This window comes from Hippichthys cyanospilos, chromosome 16 (genome assembly GCF_059441005.1).
Source record: "Hippichthys cyanospilos isolate Australia breed blue-spotted pipefish chromosome 16, RoL_Hcya_1.0, whole genome shotgun sequence".
Taxonomy (NCBI): Eukaryota; Metazoa; Chordata; class Actinopteri; order Syngnathiformes; family Syngnathidae; genus Hippichthys; species Hippichthys cyanospilos.
Genome location: NC_142384.1, coordinates 9,765,212 through 9,792,120, shown reverse-complemented (window position 1 = coordinate 9,792,120; position 26,909 = coordinate 9,765,212). Strand labels below are relative to the sequence as shown.

The window sequence follows — 26,909 nt, the reverse complement described above, 5'->3', positions numbered from 1 at the left end:
ACATCCCTGGGAGAACGTCACCTGTGAAGAGCGCAGTCATGAATTAAAAAGGGTTCCTCTTAAAAGAAGAATTCCGAAACGCAACATCTAATTTAACACTACTAAATGAAGCGCTTTCATGTGAACGCATGAATTTTGAAAAATCTTTTTTTTGCTTTCTATTTGGGGAAAATAATTGTAGGGAGGGATGAGCTGAACAATTCAATGTTGGAAAGTTTGAATTGGTCAAACAATGTGAAAATGTAGGGATTAAAGGAGGATAACAAAAATAATTTTCAGTTTTTTTTTATAAATATAATAAACAAAGATGCAAAAATGAGCTGAAAGTTGAATTTAGAAAGTAAGAACTGGTAAAAAAAAAAAAAAAAGTGAAATTACGGCTAATAGCAAGAAAAATCTGAAATTTTGCCTTTATTTCGAAAACATCCGAACAACAACAGTATTAGGTATGAGATAAACCGCTTAAAATTTGGAACATACATGTGAGAGGCAGGGCTGCGCCGTTGTGGAGGTGGTCACAGACGACTTCAAATGAAATCATTCATTTTAAATCCGGTTCACAAATGCATACTTGCGGCATTTGTATTTGGGCGAAGATACACTAGCTATGAAAAGAGATCCCAGTGAGCTCCCACCTATTCATTTGTGTCCACTTTAGTGGACATTTGTTTATGATTTATGACTTTCTACTCATTTGAGCTACCCGACTAAGTCATAGAACACAGAGTAGAGTACATCCTGGCCTTTTAAATGATGTCTCAGGTGCAAATGAAATGCAATTAACTTTTGCTCTTTGTGAGCATGACAGTGGACACAAATGAAGAGGCTGAATTTTAGACATGCTATTTTTTAACTGTCAAGGTATAATATATTTGATAAAACAAGTTATTTTGTTCATGTACTGTATATTTTATTTCATCATCGATTTTGCACATCCCTGAAATATTTGTCCACTCTGTCGTTATTGGATAGCCATCCCTTTAAGCAACCCTTTGTTGTTTTCAGTGGTATGATGATCATTTTGTCTTCCTTCAATGGAGGCTGGTTTTACAGTTAATTTTTACACTTATTGGGTAAATGCTTAGTTAGATGTTGTGAATCTTAACATGTCCACTCTGTCATAGAATTTAACTGAAAAAAAATGTTCCAGAAATCAAAATATTTAGTAAACAATCAGCTTGCTAACCCAATCAAGTTGCTAAGTGAAGACTCACCATGTGCTTATTTAATGCTAACTTTAGACACAAATTGATTTAATATTTACACTAATATTAAGCAAATATATGCGTATTTTAAAGTTGTGAACCTGAACATGTCCATTCTGTCATCGTAATATATCAAATGATATAAAAACATTTCAGAAATTAAAATATTTGGCAAACAGTCATATTGCTCGCCAAATCAAATTTTTAAGTCAAGGGTCGCCATGTGCTCATAAAATGATAACTTCAGCCACAAATGTCCAATCTGTCGTAGTAAACTGTACAAAAATCTCAGAAATTAAATTATTTGGTAAACAGTGGGATTGCTAACCAAATCAGGTTACTAAGTCAAGCTTCACCTTGTGCTCATTAAATGCTAACTTTAGCCACAAATGTCCGTTCTGTCATATAAAACACAAACTGAAATAAAAACATTTAAGAAATCAAAACATTTCTTAAATAGTCAAGGCCATGAGCTCATTATATGCTAACTTTAGCCACAAATATCCACCCTGTCAGCAAACACATTTTTTCCTCGTTTGCTGTATATCTGCTTATTTTGATTTGATTTATGTTCGTTATTTTTAAGACTCTACATACGTCAGGATGTCTGTCATGAAATAATCTTGGACTTAAATCCATTTTCATTTGATGTACACGTACTCCACCTACTGTCATGCAACTCCCAATCTGACACAGATACACATCTCCAAGCAGTAAATTGAACTTCAATCATCCATTTTTCCCCCCTCCTCCGCTCTTATACAGGGCGCGGTCCAAAGAATGATGGGAAACTCCCGTCGCCTAGATTCCTCTTGGCTGGCTTTCTTGTTCAATTCCCTCCGTCGCTCCCATGTGCAATAGTTCACAGTTTACAGTGTAGCATTGTATGAGGCCTAGCGGTATTTTTCAGCCTGGACTGGGATGTGTAGGTGGTGTGAGTCATGGCGGGATCTTTCCAAGATGTTTTTGGGACACAAACACAGAGAACACATTATGTTCACGCATGACTCAAACGTTGCAGAGGAGTTTGGCTACGTCAAGTGTCAAACCAGAAAGGGAATTGGCCCGTCGGGTGGCATTTTTGCTAATCGCTCTTCGCACAGACGATAACAAGCGAGCCAGAGGGATGATTTATAAAGTATGCGTATGCATTCTTACATATTGTAGTGTAAAATTGAATTAATGGATGCTTGCGCTTCTTCCCATGTTCTCTGACCTTGTTGTAAGATTTAAAAACATTGCTCAGTCCGTAGGGATGTTAAGATATTTTCAAATATGCTCCACAGCGAAACCACAGAGCAGAAAAGTCAACAATGAGCTTTTCAGGTAAAGAGGCTCCAACAAACCATTAACATAATTGTATCCTCCTCATTCCAAGTCAGGCTTTTTTTTTCCCGTGTCGTGTTTGCCAAATCCATCCCAGTTTATTCTGCACACTCGGGTGTGAAAAGTCTTTTTATCGCTTGCGTGAATCGCAAGAGATGTAACACAAAGATAGCAACATGTTTTTTCGTGCTTGGGATTTTTGCTTTTCCCCGAAGATGTCTTTTTTTTTCTGCGCCGTTGAACATACGTACTCTCTCTTTGCTTTATCTTAAACATGCCAGAAGGTCAATAGTGTCTTGTTGCACGAGTATGTTTTGCTTTGGGCAAACACACACACTCGAGAGGGGGGGGGGGGGGGGTGGGAAAACCCGAGAAGTCCAAGAAGAAGTGTACTTATATATTTGAAGGCGAGCAGTGACAGATTGTCATGTTTGCAATGAACCATCTGCAAGGAAATACTCATTGAGTTGCTTCAAAGGCCATTTGGTGAGGATCAGAGCTGCAATCACTGGATGAAAAATCCTTCACATTCTACATGTATTTCCTCCCCTGATTTGCAAACGAGATAAGTTTTCACACAGCGGTGCAATCTGGTGCAGATGCATTTTGTTACTGTTGTCAAAGTTGCAAAACAGTCAATTTGAGCAAATCGAGTGCAATCTATTCCAGGCTGCTGCTCAGCCTCTATTTTCTTTGGATTTCAACACCAAATGTACTAATGTACTAACATGAACATATTTTTAGAGGGACAACCATAACATTAGGGATGAGCATTTGTATTGGGATGATACTAGCTTTATTTTAAGGTATTGATGCTTACCACGAACGATACCGGTGGCGTCCGATACCAATGAACAAGAAAGCGGTCTTTTATTTTGAAGTTTTAATTGCGTCACAATTAGTTTGACACATCAAAATCTTCGGTAGATGAGGGCATGATGAGACATATGGTGCATTCAAATGCAGTCGGATATTTCAAACACATACAGAAAAAAAAGCTATATATTATTATTTTTTTAAATTGTTACTTCAGGCCCCTGGGATAAAACTGCTCCCCAAAAAAGCGCAACAAAATTAGAAAATTGCACCTCAATGATTGACAAAACTGCTCCCAAAAACCTCTGTAAGTATATTGCTGAAGATGGGCCAAAACTCTAAAACAATTTTTTTCAAAAAAGTATTCTATTTCCAACTCACTTGTGCGATGCAAGCAGTCTTTTATTTTGACGTTTTTCCTTGGGACGCTGGTTGCGTTACAATTAGCTTGACACATCAAAATCTTCAGTAGCTGCTGACATGATGAGACATATGCTGCATTCAAATGCAGCCGGATATTTCAAACTCATACAGAAAAAAAAGCTATATATTATTGTTTTTAAAAATTGTTGCTTTTATTTTGCATTTAAATCCTAAATTAGCTAGTTTATTTTGGAGCTATTTTCTTCTTAGCTTTTCTTTAAAATGATTTGTCATTGCTTGAGTAGAAATTTTATGTCTCAAACTCACAGTAGAGCTAGGCAATAAATCAAATTAATTGAACTAATTCAACGTTTTAAAATTTTTTAGGTTTTTCTCAAGTGCCAGAATGATGAACGGGTGTTTTATAAGATGTGTTTACAATAATTTCTATTGCTATTTAGGCAATTTATGCACAAGCTATGAATGTAAGGTTTATGTTAAAACCAACTTAAAAAAAACGGTAAACATTATTGTCATCTGATTATTTAGTGCAGTATGTATTTCTGAATAAATCAAACCTTTAAACCGATGTTTGTTAGGTTTATTACTTGCATTAAAATTCTAATCATCCAGTAAAACTGCTATTTCCAAGCCCTAACTAGTGGTATGACTAACTTGGTATCATTATCATGAATAACAAAGAGTTGAGAACTCGAACCGGTATCGGACTGAAAAAAGCCACAATCATTTGCTTTCATTTGCAATCATCGCTAAATAAAGCAAAGAATTCCCACGATTTGTCAAGTTGAAAACTGACTAAATGAGCTCAAATGTAGCAGCCGGTAAATACGAGCCTCTAAAATCTTTCTGCTTGGCAATCGGGATCATTTAATGAGATACTGACCTTCCACTCCTTTACGCTCGTTTAGCTTTTTATTTTTTTCCCAACGGAAATTGATTTGCAGCGAGGAATCAAAGGAGAGCAAGAAAGAGCTCACCGGGGGAATTGGACTAACGAGCCATCTGAATATAAACATTAAAGATTTGATCCCAGACATGATGTGATGCAAGAAGTCAACTGGGGGCGATAAAATATTCTGGCAAGAAGTACCCCTACGTTTTAATGACACTTAGCCCCAAGCAAGTTGAATATGTATCAGCGCAGTTCTCAAGGCTGTAATTTGAACCCGCAAGGATAGAAAATCAAGTTCTGATGTGTTTGCTGTAAATTAAATGACGTGCCGGTACAAACAAACATCGGTAGTGTTTAAAATTACGCGATAACATATTTGATGGGGATTATGTCGGAAAATCTTAACCAACATATGTTGCAGAACTTTCAATTGTTTACAGCCACAATGTTAATGTTTAGATTTCTCATCCCGTTTTCTCATTGGCTGGCCGTGATTCTCAGTTGATCCTATTTGCTGCTTTTGTTGCAACGCTCGGGGATTGAGAGCGCTCTAAGCCACTTGGCATAAACATTGTTTGCTGTGCAAATGGCAAAAAATGTAATGTGCTACTTCTCGGTAATGGCAAAGTCGCACCATATGGAGAAAGAAAAATGAATTTGGAAGGCAATTTCGCCCGGAGGAGGCTACTTTCAGAAGCTGAGTGCTAACGAGTTACTTTAAATGGCGCCCCTAGCTATTGGCTGTATACAAAGCTCTGAATTCACACGAAAACACATCTGCATGACAAAACAACAGCTGGTGCCATAACGCTTAACTGTAAGGTCATTTTAGACAGCCAGAAGCGTGAAGATAGCAATTTGATGGAAAATAACAAGAATGGAATTGAGGGTTCAACTGAGTGCACTATGAATTCGTCTTTTGGAAAATTGCGCCCAAAAGGACAACGTACATCCTTAGAAAACGTAAAATATGCAACATTTTCCAAAGTTGTAAGTTGCAATAAGTTGCTTCATGCTCTAGTTCATTTGCTCTTAATTTGAAAACCGTACTGTTCCATCCACGACATTAAAAACCAGAGGCACAGTTAAAATCTGAAGCAACTTCACAAACCCCCATTTTAGAATCACCGAATTAGAGAGGGCTAATACGTTGAAATAGTAATGACTGGTTTTGTGACAGCAAAATGGACGCTTACAGAGATTGTAAAATCTGGCTGGATGATGTACATGTAACCAGTGAAGCTTCTGGGCAAATTTTTTGTCATCCTATCTGTGAGATCAATTTATTTGACTTAGTCGCTATTTATTCTCAGCCCTAAAACGCATTAGAGCTCTATGCACTCTAATTTTACAGCAAATTATTTATACAATTATATCTGTAGACAGAAAATGTTATAGTCACATTTTACTCTAAAAAAGGCCACAGTCACAGTTGAAACAGTAAAATGTATACAGTGATCCCTCCTACTTCGCGGTCTCAGATATCGCAGTCTCAGTACTTTGCGTTTTTTTCCAGGAAAAATAAAAAAATATTTCAACATAAAAAATAATTTTAAAAAAATGGACGAAAATTGAAAAAAGCAAAAAAGTACATTACACCTAAGAAATATGTAAAGAATTCTTCAAGCGTTAGAGTTCGTGACGTTTGTCATCTTATTTTGAAATGTATGCTTTTAATTTGTCGGGTCGCGTTGCATTTCCGTTTCCTGTTTTGCGTTCTCTGTGCGTCATTCGGCTGGTTACGGCGACATAGTGAATGACAACGTAAGCTCATATTTATAGTTTGCTATCATTTATGTTGATAACGCACGCTACTGCCTATGTTTAGTAAGCGATGAGTGTTTATTCTGTTTATGTGTCCGTTTGTGTAGAGGTTGCACTTTATAGTTAGGAGTTGTTAGTTGTTGCTAACCCGCTAATGTCGGCTAAAAATACAGTAAATTCATAGATTAAGTGTTTATATGTTAGCTTACTGACTTTAAGATTGTTGTTGATTTATTATTCAACAGATACTATATGATACACTATACATGAGCCAAAATAAATGTGAAGTTCAACGTGATGACTTGCGTGCCAAGCATTATCGGACAAGAAAACCTGTAGAAGGCCAGTATATGTAGCATTTTCAAGACCCTCCCTAAATAAAAAGTATTTGACGCGAATTGTATTGTTCACTATTGTTATTTCTATTGCAAAATACAAGAATTCTTGTCCATGGCACTGAAAGAGTTAAAGAAATCCAATAAAACGTAAACAACAAAATGTAAAATACGTCTTGGGAAAAACTTGCCCAAATCAAAAGTCCATGCCTTCAAGACAATAAGGCTTTACATCGCTTTTCTCCGCCACTTAAACGTCCCAAATGTGATGCTCATGCAGCTGTCAGGTGCGCGGCGATAGGATTATAGGCACGATAGCGTACTTCTGCTATCTCATAATAACGCCTAACGAAGCCCGGCCACCTGCCGCCAAATCTCCCAGTAAGACCGCCTCTTCCGAAACTTTGTGAGCAGGAAATCTGTTCACTTTAAAGACAGACTTGCAGCTGCTCTAAATCCCGCTCTTTTGGCTCGGCGACAACAATTAGCCGTGTTTAATCGCGACAATGATGAAATAAAGAGCGTTGCCGAAATCTGCCACAATTGCTTCCTTTCTATTCCCAGCTCATCCCATAGACGTTCTCCGGATGCTGGAGTTGTCGGAGAACATGGAGGGGGTGTCCGTGCATCCTGGTCTCTGCGGCAGCCCAAAAGAAAAGGAGGGAACACAGCTGGCCTTCAAAATAGAGCAGAAAGTCCAGCTCAGTGCTCCCACCAAACAGTTTTTCCCCGGTAGTAGATTTTCCTTTTAAATTGACTCTGAAATCGAACTGAACAATTTCTTCAGTCGTTGTTACGGTCCTCTGTGTATTTATTTTAATCAGCATGTAATACTATTGCCGTGTCAATTTGAATTTGATTAATTGTGCATCCCTTCTATGTATATTTGAACAAAATATCTGCCGCTTGGTATGACTTAGAAGCATTTCCCCTCCTCTTCTCTCCAGAGTCCACATTCCCTGTAAATTTCTCCCTGATGGCTACTGTGCGAGCCAGAAAGGGATCGCAGTCATTCCTACTCTCCGTGTATGACAAGCATGGGGTGCAGCAGCTGGGGCTTGAAGTGGGCCCTTCGCCCGTTTTCCTGTATCGGGGCCAGGCGGGCGGGCAGCCCCAAACGTATCCCACGTTCGAGGATGTCAACCTGGCCGATGGAGCGTGGGTATTTCCAGAGATTGTACCTCTTCCGTTTCCTTAATATCTTCCATATTTGCTCGGGTAGTCTATATTAATAAATGAAATTAGTCCCTACAGTTTGGCCATGCCGAAACAAAATGCCATCAACTTAACCAGGCCTTGATTTTTCAAAGTAAGATGGCTAATTTCAGTCTCAGAGTAGCACCCCATGAATTTTGTGAAATAAATAGATACATAATAAATAAATAGATACGTCTTTGTGCTTCTTTGGCAGTAATTTAAGACATTGGTTTTAAGCCAGGACGACACCACCATTTGCTTCTTGTGTGTATTGTACAAATCGAAAAAAAAACCCCATGACATTTCTATCATTTTGATTCAATCTTACTGGTGATCTCATCTCATTTGGTCATAAGATTAGCTAAATGAAGCATAGCACTAGAAAACAGTAGATGAGAGGGTTGTAAATTGTAAATTTCAATATTCAAGTTCGAGTTTTATTGTCATATGCATAGTAATACCACATGGTGAAATTCTTATTCCGTTAGCTCCCCCGAGCAGACTACATTCCATAATTGGGCGAATAATAAGGTAGGCAATAAAACAAAAAACAACAACAAAAACAGTAATAGAGCAATAATGGCGGTAATAATGGCAACAAATAAATGAATAGACTTACATTCTGAGCATATTACGGAATAGATTGAGTGGAAGATACTGTGTACATATGAGGAAGAGAGTGCAAAATATCATGTAGTGCAAAATATGTATTTAGCAGCTTTCCTGCACTGTGTAAATGAAAATTCATTGACTATTTTTTATTATAATGAGTTGGCTGATTTAAAAGAAAAAAAGATTAAAAAACAGCAACAGTTATCATCGTAACGCTCTCTACTATGTCAAAAAAACGATGTAGCAGTTGTTGCCAGCACCGCCTTGTTTACAGCGCTAATGCTAGCTCGACATGCTGGTTACGAATGTAAACATGCTGCTGTTTTCTTCTTTGCTCTTCCAGGTGGCATAGGATAGCCTACAGTGTAGCGGGACAGTCTGTCACTCTCTTTTTGGACTGTCACAAGGTACAGACGCTAAAGCTAACTCGAGGAGATGACGCCACCATCAGCACGGAGGGTATCGTCATATTCGGATCACGACTACTAGATGAAGGTGTATTTGAGGTAAAGCCCTCCCTTTATTTGTTTGTTAGAGAGTTTAACAGGTTGGGTTTGACTGGGAAAAAAAAAGGAAAGGGAGCCAACTTTTTAAAAATGCATGTCATATCACAAAAACCCATTTACTGGGCTAATGTTTGATGCATAATGGCTGAAAAATAAATTCCGGGGATTTTATGCATGAGTTACTTTATAGAATGTCAGTACTTGAAAATGAAACGCGTCTGGCACATGCATTAATGCTGGACTAATGGATTCTTTACTTACAAAGAGGCTGAGTTTGAACTTCAGCAGCGCCCCACGGCCTTGGCTCACCAAGCCCAGTACGAATTTGCACCCGTAAGAGCTCATCATTACAAAGCATCTGATACAAACTGGCATTTTTCGAGCAGACTTCAAAGCTACTGGAGATCCGATTTGAGAGAAAATTCGTAGTTCAAGAGGCCAGAGGGTGTCGTGGGTCTCATGCCAATCAGCGCGAGGAACAAAGCATTTTGTAAGGTAAAAATTTAAAAAAGGAATGAGTGAGGAGAGCAGATGGGCCGAGGCATGAACGTCCTGATCATCTCTCCTTCTTGAATGCTCAATTTATCTGCGGCATGAAATCACAGTACAGAAATAGTATCTTGGAAAGTCAGGTGATAGCACCCATTATTTGTTGGATTTCACACATGCAATGATTTATTTAGACAATGCTATGTATTTTAAATGTTATCTTCCCTTTGTTAATGATAGTGTAAATGTAGAATAAACATATCAAAACTAAGGCTGTCATGTAGAATCTGAACTGCTCCATTTTTAATGTTGAAGGTAGTTTTTCGTTACAGGACTTCTATTTGGCTTATGTACTGTATAATCAACATATCCATTATAAATGGCATTTTTATGCATTACTATTCCAAAGAAACAAATGTAACATGATGGGTACAAATTACTGTGTTGCCTTTGTTACTAATTTAAATATTGTATGTTAATTTAAACATGTAATAGTGTCCTTAAAGTCACCAAGAGATGATGTTTCAAAAGCTGCCTTGTAGTCAATAATGTCCTGTTATTTTTCATCACTTTCTCACTCTTTTTATTTGGAAATGATCCAAAGTTCCAACATCCTCAGTTTTTTGGGGGAGTCATTCTCCCTTGCCATCATTGCAACACTTTGTGTGTATACAAGAGCGTCTGTTGGGAACACAGTGGCACAAACATGATTCCAATAAAATTTCAGGATATTTTTCGTGGAACTATTTTTATGGATAACTTACCTGATTTGGTCAACTTTTAAGTCTCAAAGCCCAAGTCAAAACCAAACAGGTTCCTTTATTAAAGTAACTGCCTTTTGAATGACACTGAATCCACAAAGGAAAAGTCCTGACAAAAAAAAGATCACAATTCCCTTTACTAAGACATATTGTTGGTACAGCATGTTTTATAATTGGCTCCACTTTAATTCCCTATTTCTTATTATCTAGGACATTGGCTGAGTAATTTGAATGCTGCTGACAAAAGAACAAAGTACAGCAAGGATGGTTGTCAATCCGTCTGCTTAGGATATTTTTGGATATATGAGACTCTTACTTTCACTAGGATAAACCAGATTTGAAGTCCACCTGTTGCCCGAGGACACGTCCACCTTCCCCATGCCATTACACGATCTCACTCTACTCCACCCTGTCTGAAAATGACTTGATGCCATCAGTTCCCTTTAGACAAGTTCACCTTTTACTCACTTCAAGGGTTAGGTTGACTCCCTGGAAAGCTATGTATGATGTAATATGGACACCTCTCATGCATGGATCAAATCACATTCAGAGTATTTACATCTGTTTTCTATAGCACTTGTTAGCATAGAGCCAACGGCAGATGGATTTGAGTTACACCGGTCACCATTCAATTACAGGGCAGATATAGACGAATACTTGGTAGTACACAGATTGACAGCTACGAGTTAGTCTTTTATAAAGCTAACATGCTAACATATGGAAGGAACATGGAGTACCTGGAAAAAAAAAACAATGGTGTATTACTTTGGTCAAATAGGAGAAAAGGGTGTAATCTTAGAGTGAGAACAGCATGAGATTTTGGCAGAGTTCTACAGCAAAGAAAAGAAAGATGAGAGCAAAATTCTGAAATAATGATTTATGTGTTGTCAAATTTCAGAGTTCTGGGACACAACTAATCATAACGCGGGGGGGAAAAAAGGCACAGTGAGGGTGGGAGATGTTCAGAACTATGTATGCACCGTAATTCTCCAAGTACAAGTCGAGTTTTTTTCCCTCATTTTCAACCCCCATATTCGGTGGTGGTCGACTTTTAACCGCAACTCAAAACAGACCAATTTTTTTGTCATATTTGTGATTGAATAACATTATCGAATGCGAAAAAATCATTTCATCTACAAGGCTTAAAATGATTATATACAGTACACCTCTAATATAGTATGCAACCAGTGCACAAGGTTTTCAGATGATTACAAAGAAAAAGACTTAAAACACAGTGCAGTGCAATCTGATTCAATTAGTTTTGAAACTATGTTTATAGTAGTATTTCTATGTGTGTTTGTTTTCAGCAATTCCAGAAGCTATATCGTCTAACATAATTTCTGGCTTGTGTGCCAAAAAAAAAATTGTGCCATGTTCCAATCAATCAGCTCTTAATTTAAAAAGGGAAATATACTGTCGCTGTCATGCAAAAAACATTAGATTTGGTGACACCTGCCGAAACCATTTAAAGCTCACGTACTCCAGATGGACTCATAGACCCATTTGAGAACCATAGATTTAAAACAACATATACATTAATCACGCATGCTTAACTTACATCCCAATTACTCCTCGTCTTGGGTATAAGAAAAGCCAGGGCTTTTCGTTGTAACGGCATCGTGGGAAGAAGTACCGCGCTACTTCCTGTTTGTTTACTTAGCAACCAGCCATTGCATTTGCAAGTGACTGTAAAGTAGAAATTTATTCCAGAATTCACACTTTATTTCTGGATCCTGTTCATTCTTGGCTCACGGTGCACAAAGTTCCTTTGAAAACAGTGAAATCATTCTTTTTCTGCAAGCTAACCAAGAAATGGTGATTCCTCTATAGCTAGAAGAGCCAGTCTACAGAAGACAAATATCAAGTGTCAAAAAATATGAACAACTTCCTTTTGACTCGTTTGATTTGAAAATTAATATTAGCCCCATTCCAGTCATGCAGGTGCAGCTCCAGCTGGAGAATGCCCCAGTTGGCCCCAATGCAAAGGGACTTTAAAGCCAAAAAGTGAAAATAAGCGATGCTATTTGTACTTTTATTCGGATCATCACCAACATTTATGATTCCATGCTGTGCACATGTTTCCCATATCCACAACAATCAATCTAATCAATATCTCTCACTGTGCCATACGAGATTTGGTTCCACTTTGGTGCACAGCACGAGAAAACTGTGGCTTCATGAGTGTACATGTCTATTTGTGTACATTAAAGCATTAGTGTCATTAACAAGGCTGGTACCAGGGGACGCCAGATTAAAAGGCCTGACCTCTGGACCACTGTTCCCAGGCCCCACTTCTGTGGGAGGAGACCAGGGTTCCGGCCCAGTTCTCCCAGCGTGGGAGCTTTGCGGCGTCAGACCAAGAGGGACATGTGTTGAGCCACTAATGTTTCGATTACTTCCAGATTGAACCCCAAACTTGTTGGCAAACGATTTGCAAACATCAAAATGTCTACACGTCTACTTGAGCTTATTCATGGTTGGCCGTGGGCTTTTGTTTATGTGGCTCTTAACACACAGACTGTTTAGATAAGACAGAGTGTTTATTTGTTGGGAAAATCTGATCTCTTCTGCCTTGACCAGGACTGGAAATTTTACATGTTTCTGGCGCACTCGAACAGAACAGGCAGTTATGCTTGGATGTTGAGCTGTTGATTTAGTACACAAAGGCAGACTTCATAGGTCAAGGTCTGTTTAAAAGCGCATGCAAGTAGCATTTCAAGTCACAATCAATGATGCGGTTTATTGCTGAAATGCCAATGCTAAATCATGCTTTAAAAAAAAAGCTAAAGGTTAATTCAGGGCTGGAAAAAATGGTCATTTGGTCATTTTTACTCCAGCTCATTGAGTATTTAGCTGCACCCCTTAAAAAGATTAGTGATTCAATATTAGATGTTATTTAGAGGTTAGATATTATTAGATTCTACCCTTTTATCCGACTATATGATTTTGTCACTTGGCCCGGAAATAAAGTTACAATAGAATGGATACAAAATTGGGAGCATTTTGTGTGTATTAAATTAATATGAAAGAAAAAATGAACAAATAGGCTAAAAACCATAGCTGAGTGCAGTTGTAATTTTCAGTGTGTACTTTTTTCATTTTTAATCAATGCGTAAATAGCTCTGGGGAAAAAAGCTGTTTCTGGGTCGCCAGCTTTTGTGAGCCCTGTAAGCACCGACCGGAGGGCACAAGTTTGAACGCTTGATGATCAGGATGAGTTGTGTCTTTGGTAACATACCTTAGCCAACCAACAAATGATTTTCGTTTGACCTAGATGTGGTACATGTGGTAAAAATAACACTGTAGGATAGGTTAGCTTTTAGCGGTATTAGCATAGGTTAGCACAGGGATGGCTCTACAACAGGCCTCATAACTGACAACATTTTATTGTATTCCTAATATACATTAAAGAATCATTATCTCGGGCCGTTACAGACCTGTACGGCCAAAAAGAACCTCGGAACCATGCTTGAGTTAGCGCTTAGCCATTTGGCATTAGCATGTTCAAGCAAGGACGTTGTTCGTCATCAGCAAAAATTAGCATCAGGGTTTGTGTGCCAACAATTTGTTAGCAATGCTCAAGGAAACTCCAACTAGTTGAACATTGTTGAAAATAAAAAGATTACTTATTATTGTGAGTAAAAATCATCAGCTACGTGTGCTTCACGTGTACACAAATTAAGCACAGGCGTTACCTTAGTTCACTTTAAATGAAAGAGGAGTAGCAGAAAATTGCAGTATTATTTTAATCGCGTTATCTGTAAATATTTGCTTTTAAGTCAGATAAAGTTTAGTCATCAGGTGAAGTATTTTCACGTAGCTACTTTAAAATTTTCCAGAGGAGAGCAATCAGTGAATCAGAGTGCATTCTCCTCCGATGTTGCTGCTGCATCTTAATTGGGGAACGATGAGGTGCGCATGATTTTCGGGGGCAACACTTTGGTAGGGGAGAGAAACCCCGCCGGGCAAGAATAATAGGAAAACTTCTCTGTGAGGGTTTCGTCTTTGATCTCAAATTGAGATTGGATTAGAGTGGATTTACTCGCTGTTGCCTATCCTCTCCTCAACTCGCTACGACTGCTGTTAGTCGAAGAGGGCAACGAGTGCCCTTGCTCTGTGGGCTTCTGGCCAAAAACTGCAAGAAAAGACACTATTTGGATAACCTTCATGCTCACTGTACTAATGCGCAGATTAGTGCTCAACAGTCGTTTAGGAAAATGCTTCAGAAAAGTATCCTTGGATGCACGCGGTGTACTTGTGAGCATCGTGAGGTCATACCCCTGGCTGCTAAATCCTAATTAAAGTGACTACAATGGAGGTAAAAGGACCAAAACATCAAGCAAGTAATCAGGTTCGTTTATTTCAAATGGCTGCCCAAATGTCCGGGGAAGTATACATCAGAGGTTGAAGCACAGTCACATACAGTATGCGTATGCCACAAATCTTAAAATTGACGTTTTCTAGTCAAGTATTCCATTGTTTCTCAAATGGGGCACTTCAGGGTGAGACTTTAATAGAATTTCTGCATGTATCAGGAAATCAAATGCTTTTTGTCGCGACGGGAACAGTATCATTTTCATTTCAAATTAAGAGCAAATTGATTGGTACGAGAAGCAAATTAATGCTAAACCGTTTTGTCACTTTTTTACAAAATGTTGTAATGTGTTCTTTTGTTACATCGTAGTTTGGTAAGTGCGGCTTCACTCAAATTGCTCATTTTCATTCATACCCATAACTTGTTCCAATTGCAGCTTTATAATCACTATTTCCTTTTCCAGTAGAAACATAGCAATTTTTATTCATTAAAAAAAAAGAGAAATCAACCTACTACATTGATTTTAATCTATGTAGATTTACCTTGCTAATTTTCTTGATATTTTTCCTTGGTTGAACCAGCTAAAAAATATAGAATTTGTGAATTTATTTTTTATCGAAAAAATACTACAAAAAAGAGGGGGAAAAATTTGGTTTTGAAAATAAAAAGGTTACTGGGCATATTTTTTGGGATGCAACCTCCACGCAATAAACGAGGGGCTTTATTTTAAATTTCACTTGGGTGCAGATGTGCCAGAAATGAAAAAGGTGTTAACAACATCTATCTTCTGGAGCTGCTGGAAAAAAAAAACTCAGATAGACCACTACAAAGTTTAATAAATAAAATACTTTGCTCAGATAAGTGGGTACTTGGCTGAACAAATATTTCACATGGGGTATCAGAGAAAAAAAGATTGAGAACCATTGCAGTATGCCTTCAGTTTTCATAAGTGCTAATTTTGAACCTCAGCCTGACTCGTGTCAAATCAAGTAAATTGAGTTACCCACATTTGTATAGATCAGACCTCAAAAATGTCTGAAAAGAAAACACAGTCACCAGACTCATTCATTTGGAACACTCGTGCGATCTGACGAGACCCAAACTGACATTTTATTGCTTTGTGCGTTACATCTACAGTTGTCGTTTTTTGGATTCATTGCAGGGAGAAATTCAACAACTGCTGATTGACGACGACCCCATGGCTGCTGCAGATTACTGCGTCAACTACATGCCAGACTGTGACTCCGCTTTACGCCGCAGCAGCCGAAACATGGACCTTCAGGGGGTAAGTACTGCCACTCATGGAGAAGATATCCCAATTGTAAACCATAGAAATACTGATTACAATAAATCAGTAAACTAGAGACTATGAAATAATGTCAGATAATATCCCATTATTCTGTTGGCCCAGTTTTCAAAAAGCAAGCCAATAAAATGACATTACAAAAAAAACATACAGCGAAGGACATACTGATGATTTCATGATTGATGACTTCCTTGATAAAAAAAGCAGGAAAGCATTTCCTTAAAATCGAGCCATTCTTTGTTTAGGGAATAACAGCTGAGATGAAGCTAAGCAATCTTGAGCGTTAAATCAGACAAATCAACCATTGACACACTTCTCACGGATACTGACATCTGTGCACGTGTGCCTGCACAAAATCTGGTCACGAAGCCATCCAGAAATTGTCCATCTTGCTGAGAGTCATCCAGTTGGCTTTTATGAAACTATTTCAGCTCTGGGACGAGCTCAGAATGCTAAAGCTTGTCAACATTCCCCGTTGGACGCACTGACCCCGTTTACATCTAAATCACATCTCCAATGTTGTTTTTGCTGAGAAAAAAAATCTTGCTGTTTGTGTACATACATTCAAAATGTTAAGTTTCACCTACGAAATCCATGCCAGGCTGCAGCCACAGTTAATGATAGCAAGAAAGGCGCTAAAGTATCGAGCAAAAGCAAAGCTATTTGGTAAATTTAACTGGAAAACACTGGAAGAGCATGCTCAGGTTTAGCCTACCACATCAATGCAAAGCACCTAGCTATGACTGCAGCTAGTGCAAACAATAACAATAAAAGCAATGAACTAGTGATCCATAGTAAAGCTATTTGCCAAACTGGACTGGAGACAAAAAAGGGACAGGATGGAGAATGTCTTATTTTATTATTACTTTCAAATTATTTGGCAAATACCAAAGAAACAGAACCATTCCTCCTAATGGTCAGAACTAAAGGTTCCAGCAACTGGGACTATAGAGTTTTCATTTATGACCATAATGTTAGCTCTCGGTCAAAAAAACAAACACAAAAAAACCCAAACCTTTTTTTAAATAAATAAAAATTCACCCTCTACTACATGGATTTTTACTTTTGACCATATCTATTGCAGGTTTAGGTATTATTTTTTTCCTCAAAGTCGGAAGAAACCCACCAAAATATTGATTTTATGAATTTAATATTTAAACAAGAGAAACAAATGAAAAAGGAACGAAGAAACAAGCAAAAAAAAAAAGTTTACGGATTTCAGTCACTTTGGGTATTTTTTCGAATGTAACCCCCGCAATAAACGAGGGAAGATTGTGGTCTCAAATATAGTGGAAGGCAAATGGTTTTAACAGCATCTTTTAAAGTCCGGTAAATAAATGACTGACTTTTTTGTTCTTTTATATCAAGGTGTTGATCTGCCACAATAATATAAAGTATCTAAATTAATTTTGGTTGGGGATTTTTCTGAGAACTTTATCGGTGAAAAATGATCAATTATTTGTTTAATTTATTAGATTAAGCAAAAAAATCTGAATCTGACTTTTTTTTTTTTACCATAAATATAAGCATGTCCAACTTTCTATAGCACTAGTCCTTAATGTCACTGTTGAGCTGATTTGAGGACAATATTGGAGACTTGTATTTATTATAATGTCCATTGCTCTATCACTGAAGGTTGATTTGCTACATTGTGCTGATATTTTCTAGTTTTCCTCACGATGCCTTTTTTTTTCCCATGAAAAGAAGTCCCAACTAGACCAGCCGGAAGACCAACAAGCCAAAAACGGCAGGAAGGGCAAAAAGAACAAAAAGAAGAGAGACAAGGGCTCCAAGGGCAAAGGAAAGCGTAAAGGCAAGGGCAAAGGCAAAGGGAAGAAGAAGGGATCGAGGACAAAAAAACTCCAAGAGGAAACTTTGCAGGATGGCTTCATGAGTGTGTCCACGATGCTGCCTGAGTATCTGTCCCAAGAGCCATTTTTGGACACAAAAAACCCTGAAGAAATTCTCAGTCCAACTAAAGTCTACGAGGACGAGCTCCTTGTGGAAAAGCCTACGAGCGAACTGTGGACGGAAGCCCCGTCGCCGGGCGGCGTAGCTGACTCGCAAGTTCACCTTGAGGTAAAAAAAAAAAGTTTGCTGTATTTCACCGGCTTCTAGCCATTAACTAACCAGCACTGCCTAATTGGTTCTCAAATGGGGGTACGAGTACTCCTGGGAGGTACTTGAAGGAACGTCAGGGCGTACTTGAGATTTTAAATCAAACAAACATGCAAAAATCATTTTAAAATAATTCTTGAATTAGTTTCAGGAAAATATAAATTCATCAAACACATTTAATGTTTAGTAGGTTGTTCAATTTCATTATAGTTAAAAAGCCAGATTCGCCCCCATACTAGAATGGTTCGACTAAACTTGTGCCGCCTCTCGTTACCTGTCAGGTTAATGATTTATTTTTGGGAACACATATCTACTACAATCACAAAAGAGGACACTTTGAGTTGAATTTAAGTTGAAAAAGTTAAATGATATTATTTATTCAGAAATAATTTATAATCATTATTATCTTATAGTCTTTATAAGAACAGGTCCAAAATATTTTTTAATAATTAAGGAAATGATTTATTTTTGTGAACAGATCTCTACTGTAACCCCCAAAGCAGGATGCTTTATGTTTAATATTTTTCTGTGGACAAATATTTATTTATATTTATTATTTTTTTGAACAGATCTAGTACATTACATTGATTATTTTTATGGAAAAACATTGAATTAGTAATTAAGTTATTCCTTTTTGAAAAGAGATTGTTTTCTATGAGGCCACAATGAGGACAAAGGACAATTAAGGTTGTTTTTTTTGTGGACCAATACAAATCAGGTTTGAAAGGGTCTAAAGGTTAATAAATTAGAAAAATATTTTTTTAATTTCTATATTTATTTTTCCCAATGCAAATACTTTGCACTGGTTAAGCGGTACATGGCTGAAAAGATATTTCACAGGGGGTACATCACTGACAAACGGTTGAGAACCAACGTCATGTATAATTTGCTAAGACCTGAGTCATCTGTATGTTGTGTACAAGGGATGTGCATAGTTATTCTTTTCCCCCTGCCTATTTTGAGATTCATTTCGATCATATCCTCGGTTATTCACTGAAAAACTCACCTATTTGCTTGTGCACTTTCTGAAAGGCCTTAATATCCCGCAAAATTGAACCAAAGTCCAGTTGAATGAAATAAATAGTAGCTTTGGCGCCATCTTGCGGCATGTCAGCGCCAAATAATGTACAATCACAAGTCAAATATTTGGAAACAACTTCACACTGTGCCAAGCAGATTAAGAGGTCAAGAAAGTCAAGGTATTAATGCTTTATGACCTGGAATGACTGGAAAGCATCATCCACATCAGGGGTCACCAACGTGGTGCCCGTGGGCACCAGAGAGACCCAGAGGATCACATGAATAGCCCGCAGGCCTGTTCTGCTCACAAGTGAGAGAACATTGTGATCTTCTAAGAATTTCACAAACAATTATACATTACATTACAATTTACATTACATATTACACTTAATTTACATATTTACTACTGCTGCTCAGCTGCTCCTTTATCATTGTATAGATGTCAGTTTCAAAAAGGTTGGTGATCTCTGACCTACATCATAAAAATACTGTCGCTGAGTATTTTTTATTGTAATTTTGTTGAATGAATAATTTCATTTAAAAAAATGCATATTTGGAATCGAATGAGTTAATTACTCAAGCAAATGCCCCTCGCTGATATGTACAGTATGATATATACATAGATGTCTATTATGTTCTGCTTAATTAGCATAGCATGGAATGATTTGCCTATTTGTGTCGTCTACTAATTTCCATCTGCTGCAGCCGCAAATCCGATATGTCCTCGGATTTCTAAAACACATTTTTAATGTCCATTATCAAACTGTAGCGCTAACATGTCATCTCACAATTAACCTGCAGGTACCGGAGACAGGAAAGAGACAAAAGGTGGAGAACGGTGACGACCTTTACAGCAACCTTGTTGATAACCTCGCCGTTTCCATAGTAACGGCGGGCGCAAATATTACGGAATCGGAGGTGGGTTGAACGCCAAAACACATGTGACATTCACCATCTGTGTCAGTAATAGAAATTTTAAACCAGGTCTTTGAACACGACGACTACAATAACGTCACGTCCGAGTACGAGGAGTACGACCTATACGACGAAGGCTACGATTTTGCATTGCGGGAAGGAGCCGAGACGTGGCAAGCAAAGGTTAAACATCCGGCCGAGCATTCGAAGCCAGCGGTCAGTTGTTCCCTAAAGGTCAGGGTCAAGCCATTTAGTATTTGTCTGCTTCTCTTCCTCAGGCAAGATGGCCGACTGAGAAAGGACAGAAGGGAGAACCTGGGCTGTTCGAGCCGGTGAGCTGCCGCAGGCAACGCATGACCAGCCAAGTGGCGTCGCTTGTAAAAGCATGCAAATGAGATGAATTTTGAATTATTTGCTTTATAGGGCGTACTCGTGGAAGGACCGGCAGGACTGCCGGGACTGGAGGTGAGTTGGTGTTGCTTCTGGGTATTTATCAAGAAATGACAAATGGGCAACAATTATTTCATGCGATGGAATTGATATTCAATCCCAAAGGCATATTTGTACTTTTTTTTTTCCCCCTATATGTTCAATCCCAAGGATTTACTGTCAATTTTGGACTATAAACCTCACCAACAAAAATTTCACAAAAAATCTCTTTTTGTCATTCATAGGTCCAACTGGAAAATAAGCCGCAGGTTACAGATATTTACACAAAATTTAAAAGATATATATTTCGATTTAAAACTTTTTCTCAAACTGTCTGGCGTCAGCGGCATCATGGCTTCAACACAGATTGAACAAACCAGCTAAAACATTACACTCAGATTGGTAGAATACTGCACCAACACAACAGTAACATTACTAATTGAGACCCCACAAGATGTTGTTGACGGAGATTTCACTCTGGTGACTAGTTGAAAACACAGCTTTCAAAATCTTCCAAAAATCTATTGCATTCATATCTTTTTATTTATTCATTTGAATTAAAGGTAAAGAAGATGAGTCTAAAGAAGTGTCTGACTATTGAAATAAAACAACAAAAACCATAAAACTATGTCTTTGGGAGTGACTAAATTAGCATAATCCAAACGAAATTATCCTATATCAGATGCTTTCTTCAATCAAGTCGTTGGAGGTGTTTATTTACATAAAAGCAATCTTAAGGGCTGGCTTTTATTTGTACAAAACCATTTTTAATGTGAACTATTATTAATTAAGTTACTCGATACCACAAGATGCCGACAAAGCACATTTTTTGTTTTTGTTCCAACGTAATTCTGTGGGACAGGTCTGTTTCAGTATTAGTTTTAAATTTCCTAAATAAATGGAGCATTTGTTGGGTTAAAAACAAAAATTGTCATTGTAAGTATTTTGTAAAAAAAAAAAAAATAAATAATTAAAAAAAACTACAACTCCCAAACATCTGTTCCGTTTCGATCCGTCTGTACGGCGAAAGCGTAATGATGAAATAAATACATTTCAAATAAACCCCCAAAACTTAAGTATAATAACTAATTATTATAAACCAGGACTTTATTTGGCAAACTAGGAAAGTCAGAGTGACTATTTTTGACTATTCTTCATAGGGACTTCAGGGCCCAGTTGGACCAATTGGCCCCCCGGGACCCATGGGAGACCCAGGTGAAATGGTGAGTGGAGCCGATCATATTAGAGATTACAGTGACCCAGTTTGCAGAGTTCAACTGGTTGGTCTGAAGGAAGCTGACGAAAGGAGGTCAACATTTTTCGCGCTTTGTTCGCGCTCTCGTTCAAATAAAATGCAGACACAAATTATTGTCAGAAATTAATGGATTATTTGGTTTAATCATCTCTGTGGATGCTTGTTGTTTAATTTAAGGGTCCTGCAGGACGTCCTGGTCTTCCTGGGGCAGACGGAATTCCAGGTCCGCCAGGAACCATGCTGATGCTACCTGTAAGACTTACTAACAAACATCCTCATTTACCAGTGCTGACCACAGGGGGGAGCTGTTTGACTGAGCTTCCTCCACCTGACTTTCCTCTTGCCCTCAGTTCCAGTATAGAAGCGATTCCCAAAAAGGGCCGGCGGTGTCCCCCCAGGAGGCCCAAGCCCAAGCTATTATTCAACAGGCCCAGGTACATCTAGCGTATCGATCATCCTGCCAATTGAGCAATTGATCGGGATCGAACGAACATTTGTCATTCCTTCCAGCTGTCAATGAAGGGACCTCCAGGTCCGGGGGGTCTTACAGGGCGACCGGGCCCTCTGGTAAGCCAATTTGTTCTGATGAAGTCCTGAACAAGCTTTTTAAAGGATCAATGTTTGATGTGCCAATAACCTGGCCCCTCATGTGTTTGAAAGGGTGATCCGGGCCCAGCCGGCCACAAAGGAAACGTTGGCGACCCCGGCCCTCCGGTAATGAGCTGACACGTTTATCTCACCCCAAGCTTCCATCCGCCACTCGCTTTCCTTGTCACCGTATCGATTTCCTTTCATCTAGCTGCCCCCATTCACACGTTGATTTTTCCATTTATCTTTGTCCATGCAGGGACCTCAAGGATTGCCAGGACTTCAAGGAAGCAACGGGAAACCGGGAAAAAGAGTGAGCTATGGGATGGAAATCTCGCTATGACATCGGTTGATTTCTGTTATTATGTTTTGGCTTTGTTTAGGGACGTGCAGGAACGGATGGAGGACGTGGAGTTCCAGGTGACACTGGTGTGAAGGTAAGGCATTGCGCTGCTGCATTGCAGTGGTGAGACGCTTGCTTAATTGGGCTGCAAGGAATGTTCATGGCAGGAATTATTTTCCAGACTTGACTGAGCGCAGGGGAAACAGCTACTCCTATGAATAATGGAATTCTATAGTACATCATTCCAAATTGTTTTTATCAGAATGCCTTCATTAACTCGTCGTACAGTGCATACTGTATATATATATATATTATATATATATATATATATATATATATACAGTATGCACTGTACGACGAGTATATATATATATATATATATATATATATATATATATATATATAGACATACACACACACACACATACATACTCCAATAAATGGACAAAGGTTCTTGCCAAATATGTCCCACAAAAGCTTGAACCATGTTTTACTTGACTTTTATTCAAAATCAACCATAAAAAGAACAACAACCAATGCAATTATATTATATTAATTATGCTAACCCGTTTAGCACTCAACATAGCATTGACATGCAAGCGATGATCATTTAAAGTCACTGCTGCCATTTAGTTCACATGCATAATGTTATATGCACAATACTTACGTCACTTACAGACAGTGCGTCAACATTATTTCAATATTGTAATATAATATGAGTACACTTAAGATTGGAGCAGGCTATTAGCTACTACAAAGTCAATAACTTGTTATTTTTTTCTCGATGAGCAGGCTGAGCACGTTTTGCATGCTTGACTACCCCCTACTGTTTAAAATTTGAACACCCAAAACCAAGCTACTATAGATTGTTTGCAAACATGATTATATTTTTATGCCTTTGCACTTCGTAGTAATTAAACATTACTTTCATTTTGTCAGTTTTTTATTTGAAATGATCCCAAAATGGTGATAACCCCTGTTTACCACACCGTGATCCTGCTTTTTGGCAGATAGTTTTAAGTTGATCTTTTCGTAAAGTCGACTGACCCTGCTTGGTCGACTTATTTTCCCAGCCATAACCGTAACTCCATTGTAGCTCAACATACACACAATTTTGACAACCTTGCTCCATGACCTCACAGGGCGATCGAGGTTTCGACGGTCTGCCGGGACTCCCGGGAAACCAGGGACACAAAGTGAGCTTTTATTCCATTTACATAATTTGCACACTCTCCCTGTCATACAGTAAAAAGTACACCTGCTGATTTGCATAGGCTTAAAATTTACTGCTGCTTTGTAATGGCGGTTATTCATCTTCATAGGGGGACAGAGGAAAGCCGGGTCCTCAAGGACCTGCTGGTGAGCCAGGAGAAAAGGTGTGAGAAGACTATATCTCTAAAACTGACAAAATACACCATGCAGCTTTTGTTTGTTCCATTTTTTTGGTTTTCCCATCTCACAAGGTTAAAAGAGATTTAAAACCACGATAAACAGATCAATCCGACACGCCGTATAAACGCTACGGCATCACACACCAAAGCATGCCGCTCTAAACTCACCGCTAAATCCAGCACAAAGAAAGATGTACAAGCGAAGCGATGTAAAAAACAAAAAAGACACTGAATTTCTGTCTTATGGGTATCAACTGCTGCTGCTATGAATGAGCTATACGTGCCTCACTACGAGTCCATCTGTGATGAGGATCGAACCCCTTGCCTTCTTTGTATTTGCTAGGGACCAGATGGACCCGTTGGCCCAAGAGGGCAACCTGGTGAACCGGTGAGTAAAACACTCACACAGAGCTGTTTTTGTACACATGCTGTTTATCATCATTACTACTCCTACATACACTTCACACATTATTATTGATACAGATCCAAGCGGGTCATATGAAATGACTGTAATAATAATTAGGGTTTCTAAAACCTTGTGGTTTGACAAAGCGGCTTCTGGACCTTTCGCTCAAATTGGATCACATAGTAAATAGATAATTACACGAGTGTATATTGTGCAAAATAGTGTTGTCGTGTTGGGCAAAGGGCCAAATTTATATCTGTAATTATGATTTGCTGCATAGTTTTAGTCAACAGAAATGTACCCGCTATTTGCACAGGATGAGGACAAAACCCAAAACTGCATAGAAAAAATACAGATGCTTGTTTGCAAATTGCCATGAAGGTCACACATGAAAAGAAAAGAATGATATTTGTATTATTTTCATTACATTTTATTCATTTTTATTTTGTAAATGTATTGTCCATTTCTATAAATATTTTAGAATGTTAATATATTAATAATGTAATAACAATAATGATAATATATAATTAGAAATTATTTTTATCTATTTTTATTATTTTATGTTTGTTTTCTTTTGTGGATTTTTTTAATTTAATTGTATCTATCTATATCTTATTAGTGTATAAGTATATATTTATATATGGCAAAGTATGGCATGTGAGGCGTTGTTCTGTGATGTTATTTTCTCTCTTTTTTTTTAAAGCATGGAAGAGAAACGGAGGATCTTTCTTTATATTGATTCTGGTATAGTGGATTTTCTTTCATAGTCAAAAATTTAAACAGGAACAGGAATTTTTACGGGAACATGAAAAAAATGCTAAATAAAAAAATAATAAAGGTGAAAAAGTGGGGTATTGTTTAAAAATAACAATAAAAAGGGTGAATTAAAAAATGACAACCTGTGGCTATGCGGCGCTCCACCGTTTATCGTAATATTATAATCATGAATTTTACTATTGCTGAGCACTGTAGGCGTGGCCCCGTTTTTTTTTCAAATCATGAAAACTAATAAGTAAACAAGCTGCTATCAATCATGGACAATCCAACGCATCCACTACACAGCATCATCCACAGACAGAGGAGCTGCTTCAGTGACAGATTGCTGTCACTGTCCTGCTCCACGGACAGGCTGAGGAGATCATTCCTCCCCCATGCCATGAGGCTCTTCAACTCCACCCGGGGCAGTAAAAGCTCACATTAAACTCTAAACCTCATACTCTGCACTGCACTATTCACTTTATACAAGCACCTTAATTATACTTGCACTAGACTCCAACGATTCACACTATTCTGTTTACACTGTTAACAAGCACCTTAAGTATACTTCTGTACTGGACTTATGTGTATCTTGTGTACTTTATTTCTCATATTTTATATCTCGACTTGAGGATACTGCTGGTAATGTGAATTTCCCTACGGGGATGAATAAAGTATCTATCTATCTATCTATCTATCTATCTAAGTAGCCTTTGCATGCTAGCGTTGTATCAAGTCAAAAAGTTGCAACGGGAAAAAGCAGGCACCTTTGGTAAAACGTTCGGCGACCAAAAAAAAAAAAAAAAAGTCATCAATGCAGATTAGCAAAACGCCAAAGTGGCTCTTGCGGAAGTGGCGAGCGTGCGGTTTCTCTCGCGCTCCTCTGCGGCAAACACACCGGCTGATTGACTTGCACTCCATCTTCCTCCCAGTAGGAGCTTTGGGCCCAGCGGGCGGCCCTCCCTTCAAATGCATCACTCCCGCACGGCGAGGAAATCGAGTGCCATAAGACATGCTCGCGGGGCTGCGTTAAACGACACGGGCCGGTTTCACCAGCGGGAAGGGAAAGGGAAAAATGTGTGACAGCCAGAGACAAACGGCAGGCAGAAATTGGGTTTGCCGTGAACGAGATTGAGGCAGATAAAAATCATGGCCGCAATGATTATATTTCCATATCAATCATGTCTCGGGAGATCACAGATGTGGCTTTGGAACAGGTGGCTTGGCCAGCCTACAAAGACTTTGGAGCGGGGTGGAGGGGCTTGGCGGAAAAAGCCTCGCAAATATACATGTGCAAATACAAGATTGCATAAATGCCATCTTATCTTTTTTGCCGCGAACAGTGAAATCATTCACACAGGCTATTATACATTTATTATTATTATTGTTTGAATTCCACCATATTTTACCAATTTCGCCTACATTTCTTGAATTCAGACCAATTGAACTTCAACATATTCCAAAAATGCATGTCTCCCAGGCAATTATTTTTTTCGTTTCTAACTTTTGTACTTGCCACAAAATTTGACATTTTATACCCTTAAATCCCCCCAACTCCAACCTTTTCAACTTTAAGCTGTTGATTTTATTCTTATCACAATTTTTCCCTTAAGTTCTAAATGGGGGGTTAGATCAAGATTTATCATAATTTTAGATGATTCTGTTCTCTATCTGATTTTAAATCACTCAGAACCATTCAATTACATTCCATGATTCCATTCCACAAAATTCCACAGTGCTCTTTAATTTTTCATCTTTCAGCATTCACATGCAATTTCTC

General features: G+C 38.3%; 1 protein-coding gene and 1 long non-coding RNA gene across 2 annotated transcripts in view; one reads left to right on the top strand and one right to left on the bottom strand.

Moving 5' to 3' along the window:
- The first annotated feature begins 6,365 nt into the window (after window positions 1–6,365).
- Window positions 6,366–26,909, top strand: part of col5a3a (collagen, type V, alpha 3a) — a 42,891-nt gene continuing 22,347 nt past the window's right edge. The window contains exons 1-20 of the mRNA XM_088437531.1: window positions 6,366–6,387; window positions 7,287–7,454; window positions 7,670–7,880; window positions 8,875–9,037; window positions 15,765–15,887; window positions 17,613–17,987; window positions 19,848–19,964; window positions 20,031–20,144; window positions 20,240–20,293; window positions 20,385–20,426; window positions 21,551–21,613; window positions 21,823–21,897; window positions 21,996–22,079; window positions 22,156–22,212; window positions 22,306–22,359; window positions 22,493–22,546; window positions 22,617–22,670; window positions 23,719–23,772; window positions 23,899–23,952; window positions 24,311–24,355. Of these exons, the coding sequence (XP_088293657.1) occupies window positions 7,310–7,454; window positions 7,670–7,880; window positions 8,875–9,037; window positions 15,765–15,887; window positions 17,613–17,987; window positions 19,848–19,964; window positions 20,031–20,144; window positions 20,240–20,293; window positions 20,385–20,426; window positions 21,551–21,613; window positions 21,823–21,897; window positions 21,996–22,079; window positions 22,156–22,212; window positions 22,306–22,359; window positions 22,493–22,546; window positions 22,617–22,670; window positions 23,719–23,772; window positions 23,899–23,952; window positions 24,311–24,355 (1,938 nt within the window). The 5' untranslated portion in view covers window positions 6,366–6,387; window positions 7,287–7,309. The remainder of the gene's footprint in view (window positions 6,388–7,286; window positions 7,455–7,669; window positions 7,881–8,874; window positions 9,038–15,764; window positions 15,888–17,612; window positions 17,988–19,847; window positions 19,965–20,030; window positions 20,145–20,239; window positions 20,294–20,384; window positions 20,427–21,550; window positions 21,614–21,822; window positions 21,898–21,995; window positions 22,080–22,155; window positions 22,213–22,305; window positions 22,360–22,492; window positions 22,547–22,616; window positions 22,671–23,718; window positions 23,773–23,898; window positions 23,953–24,310; window positions 24,356–26,909) is intronic.
- On the bottom strand, window positions 9,969–10,744 carry LOC148410480 (uncharacterized). The gene is made up of 3 exons (XR_015868221.1): window positions 10,604–10,744; window positions 10,291–10,396; window positions 9,969–10,207 (listed from the first exon to the last, which is right to left on the bottom strand). It is a non-coding gene; the product is annotated as an uncharacterized LOC148410480 (long non-coding RNA).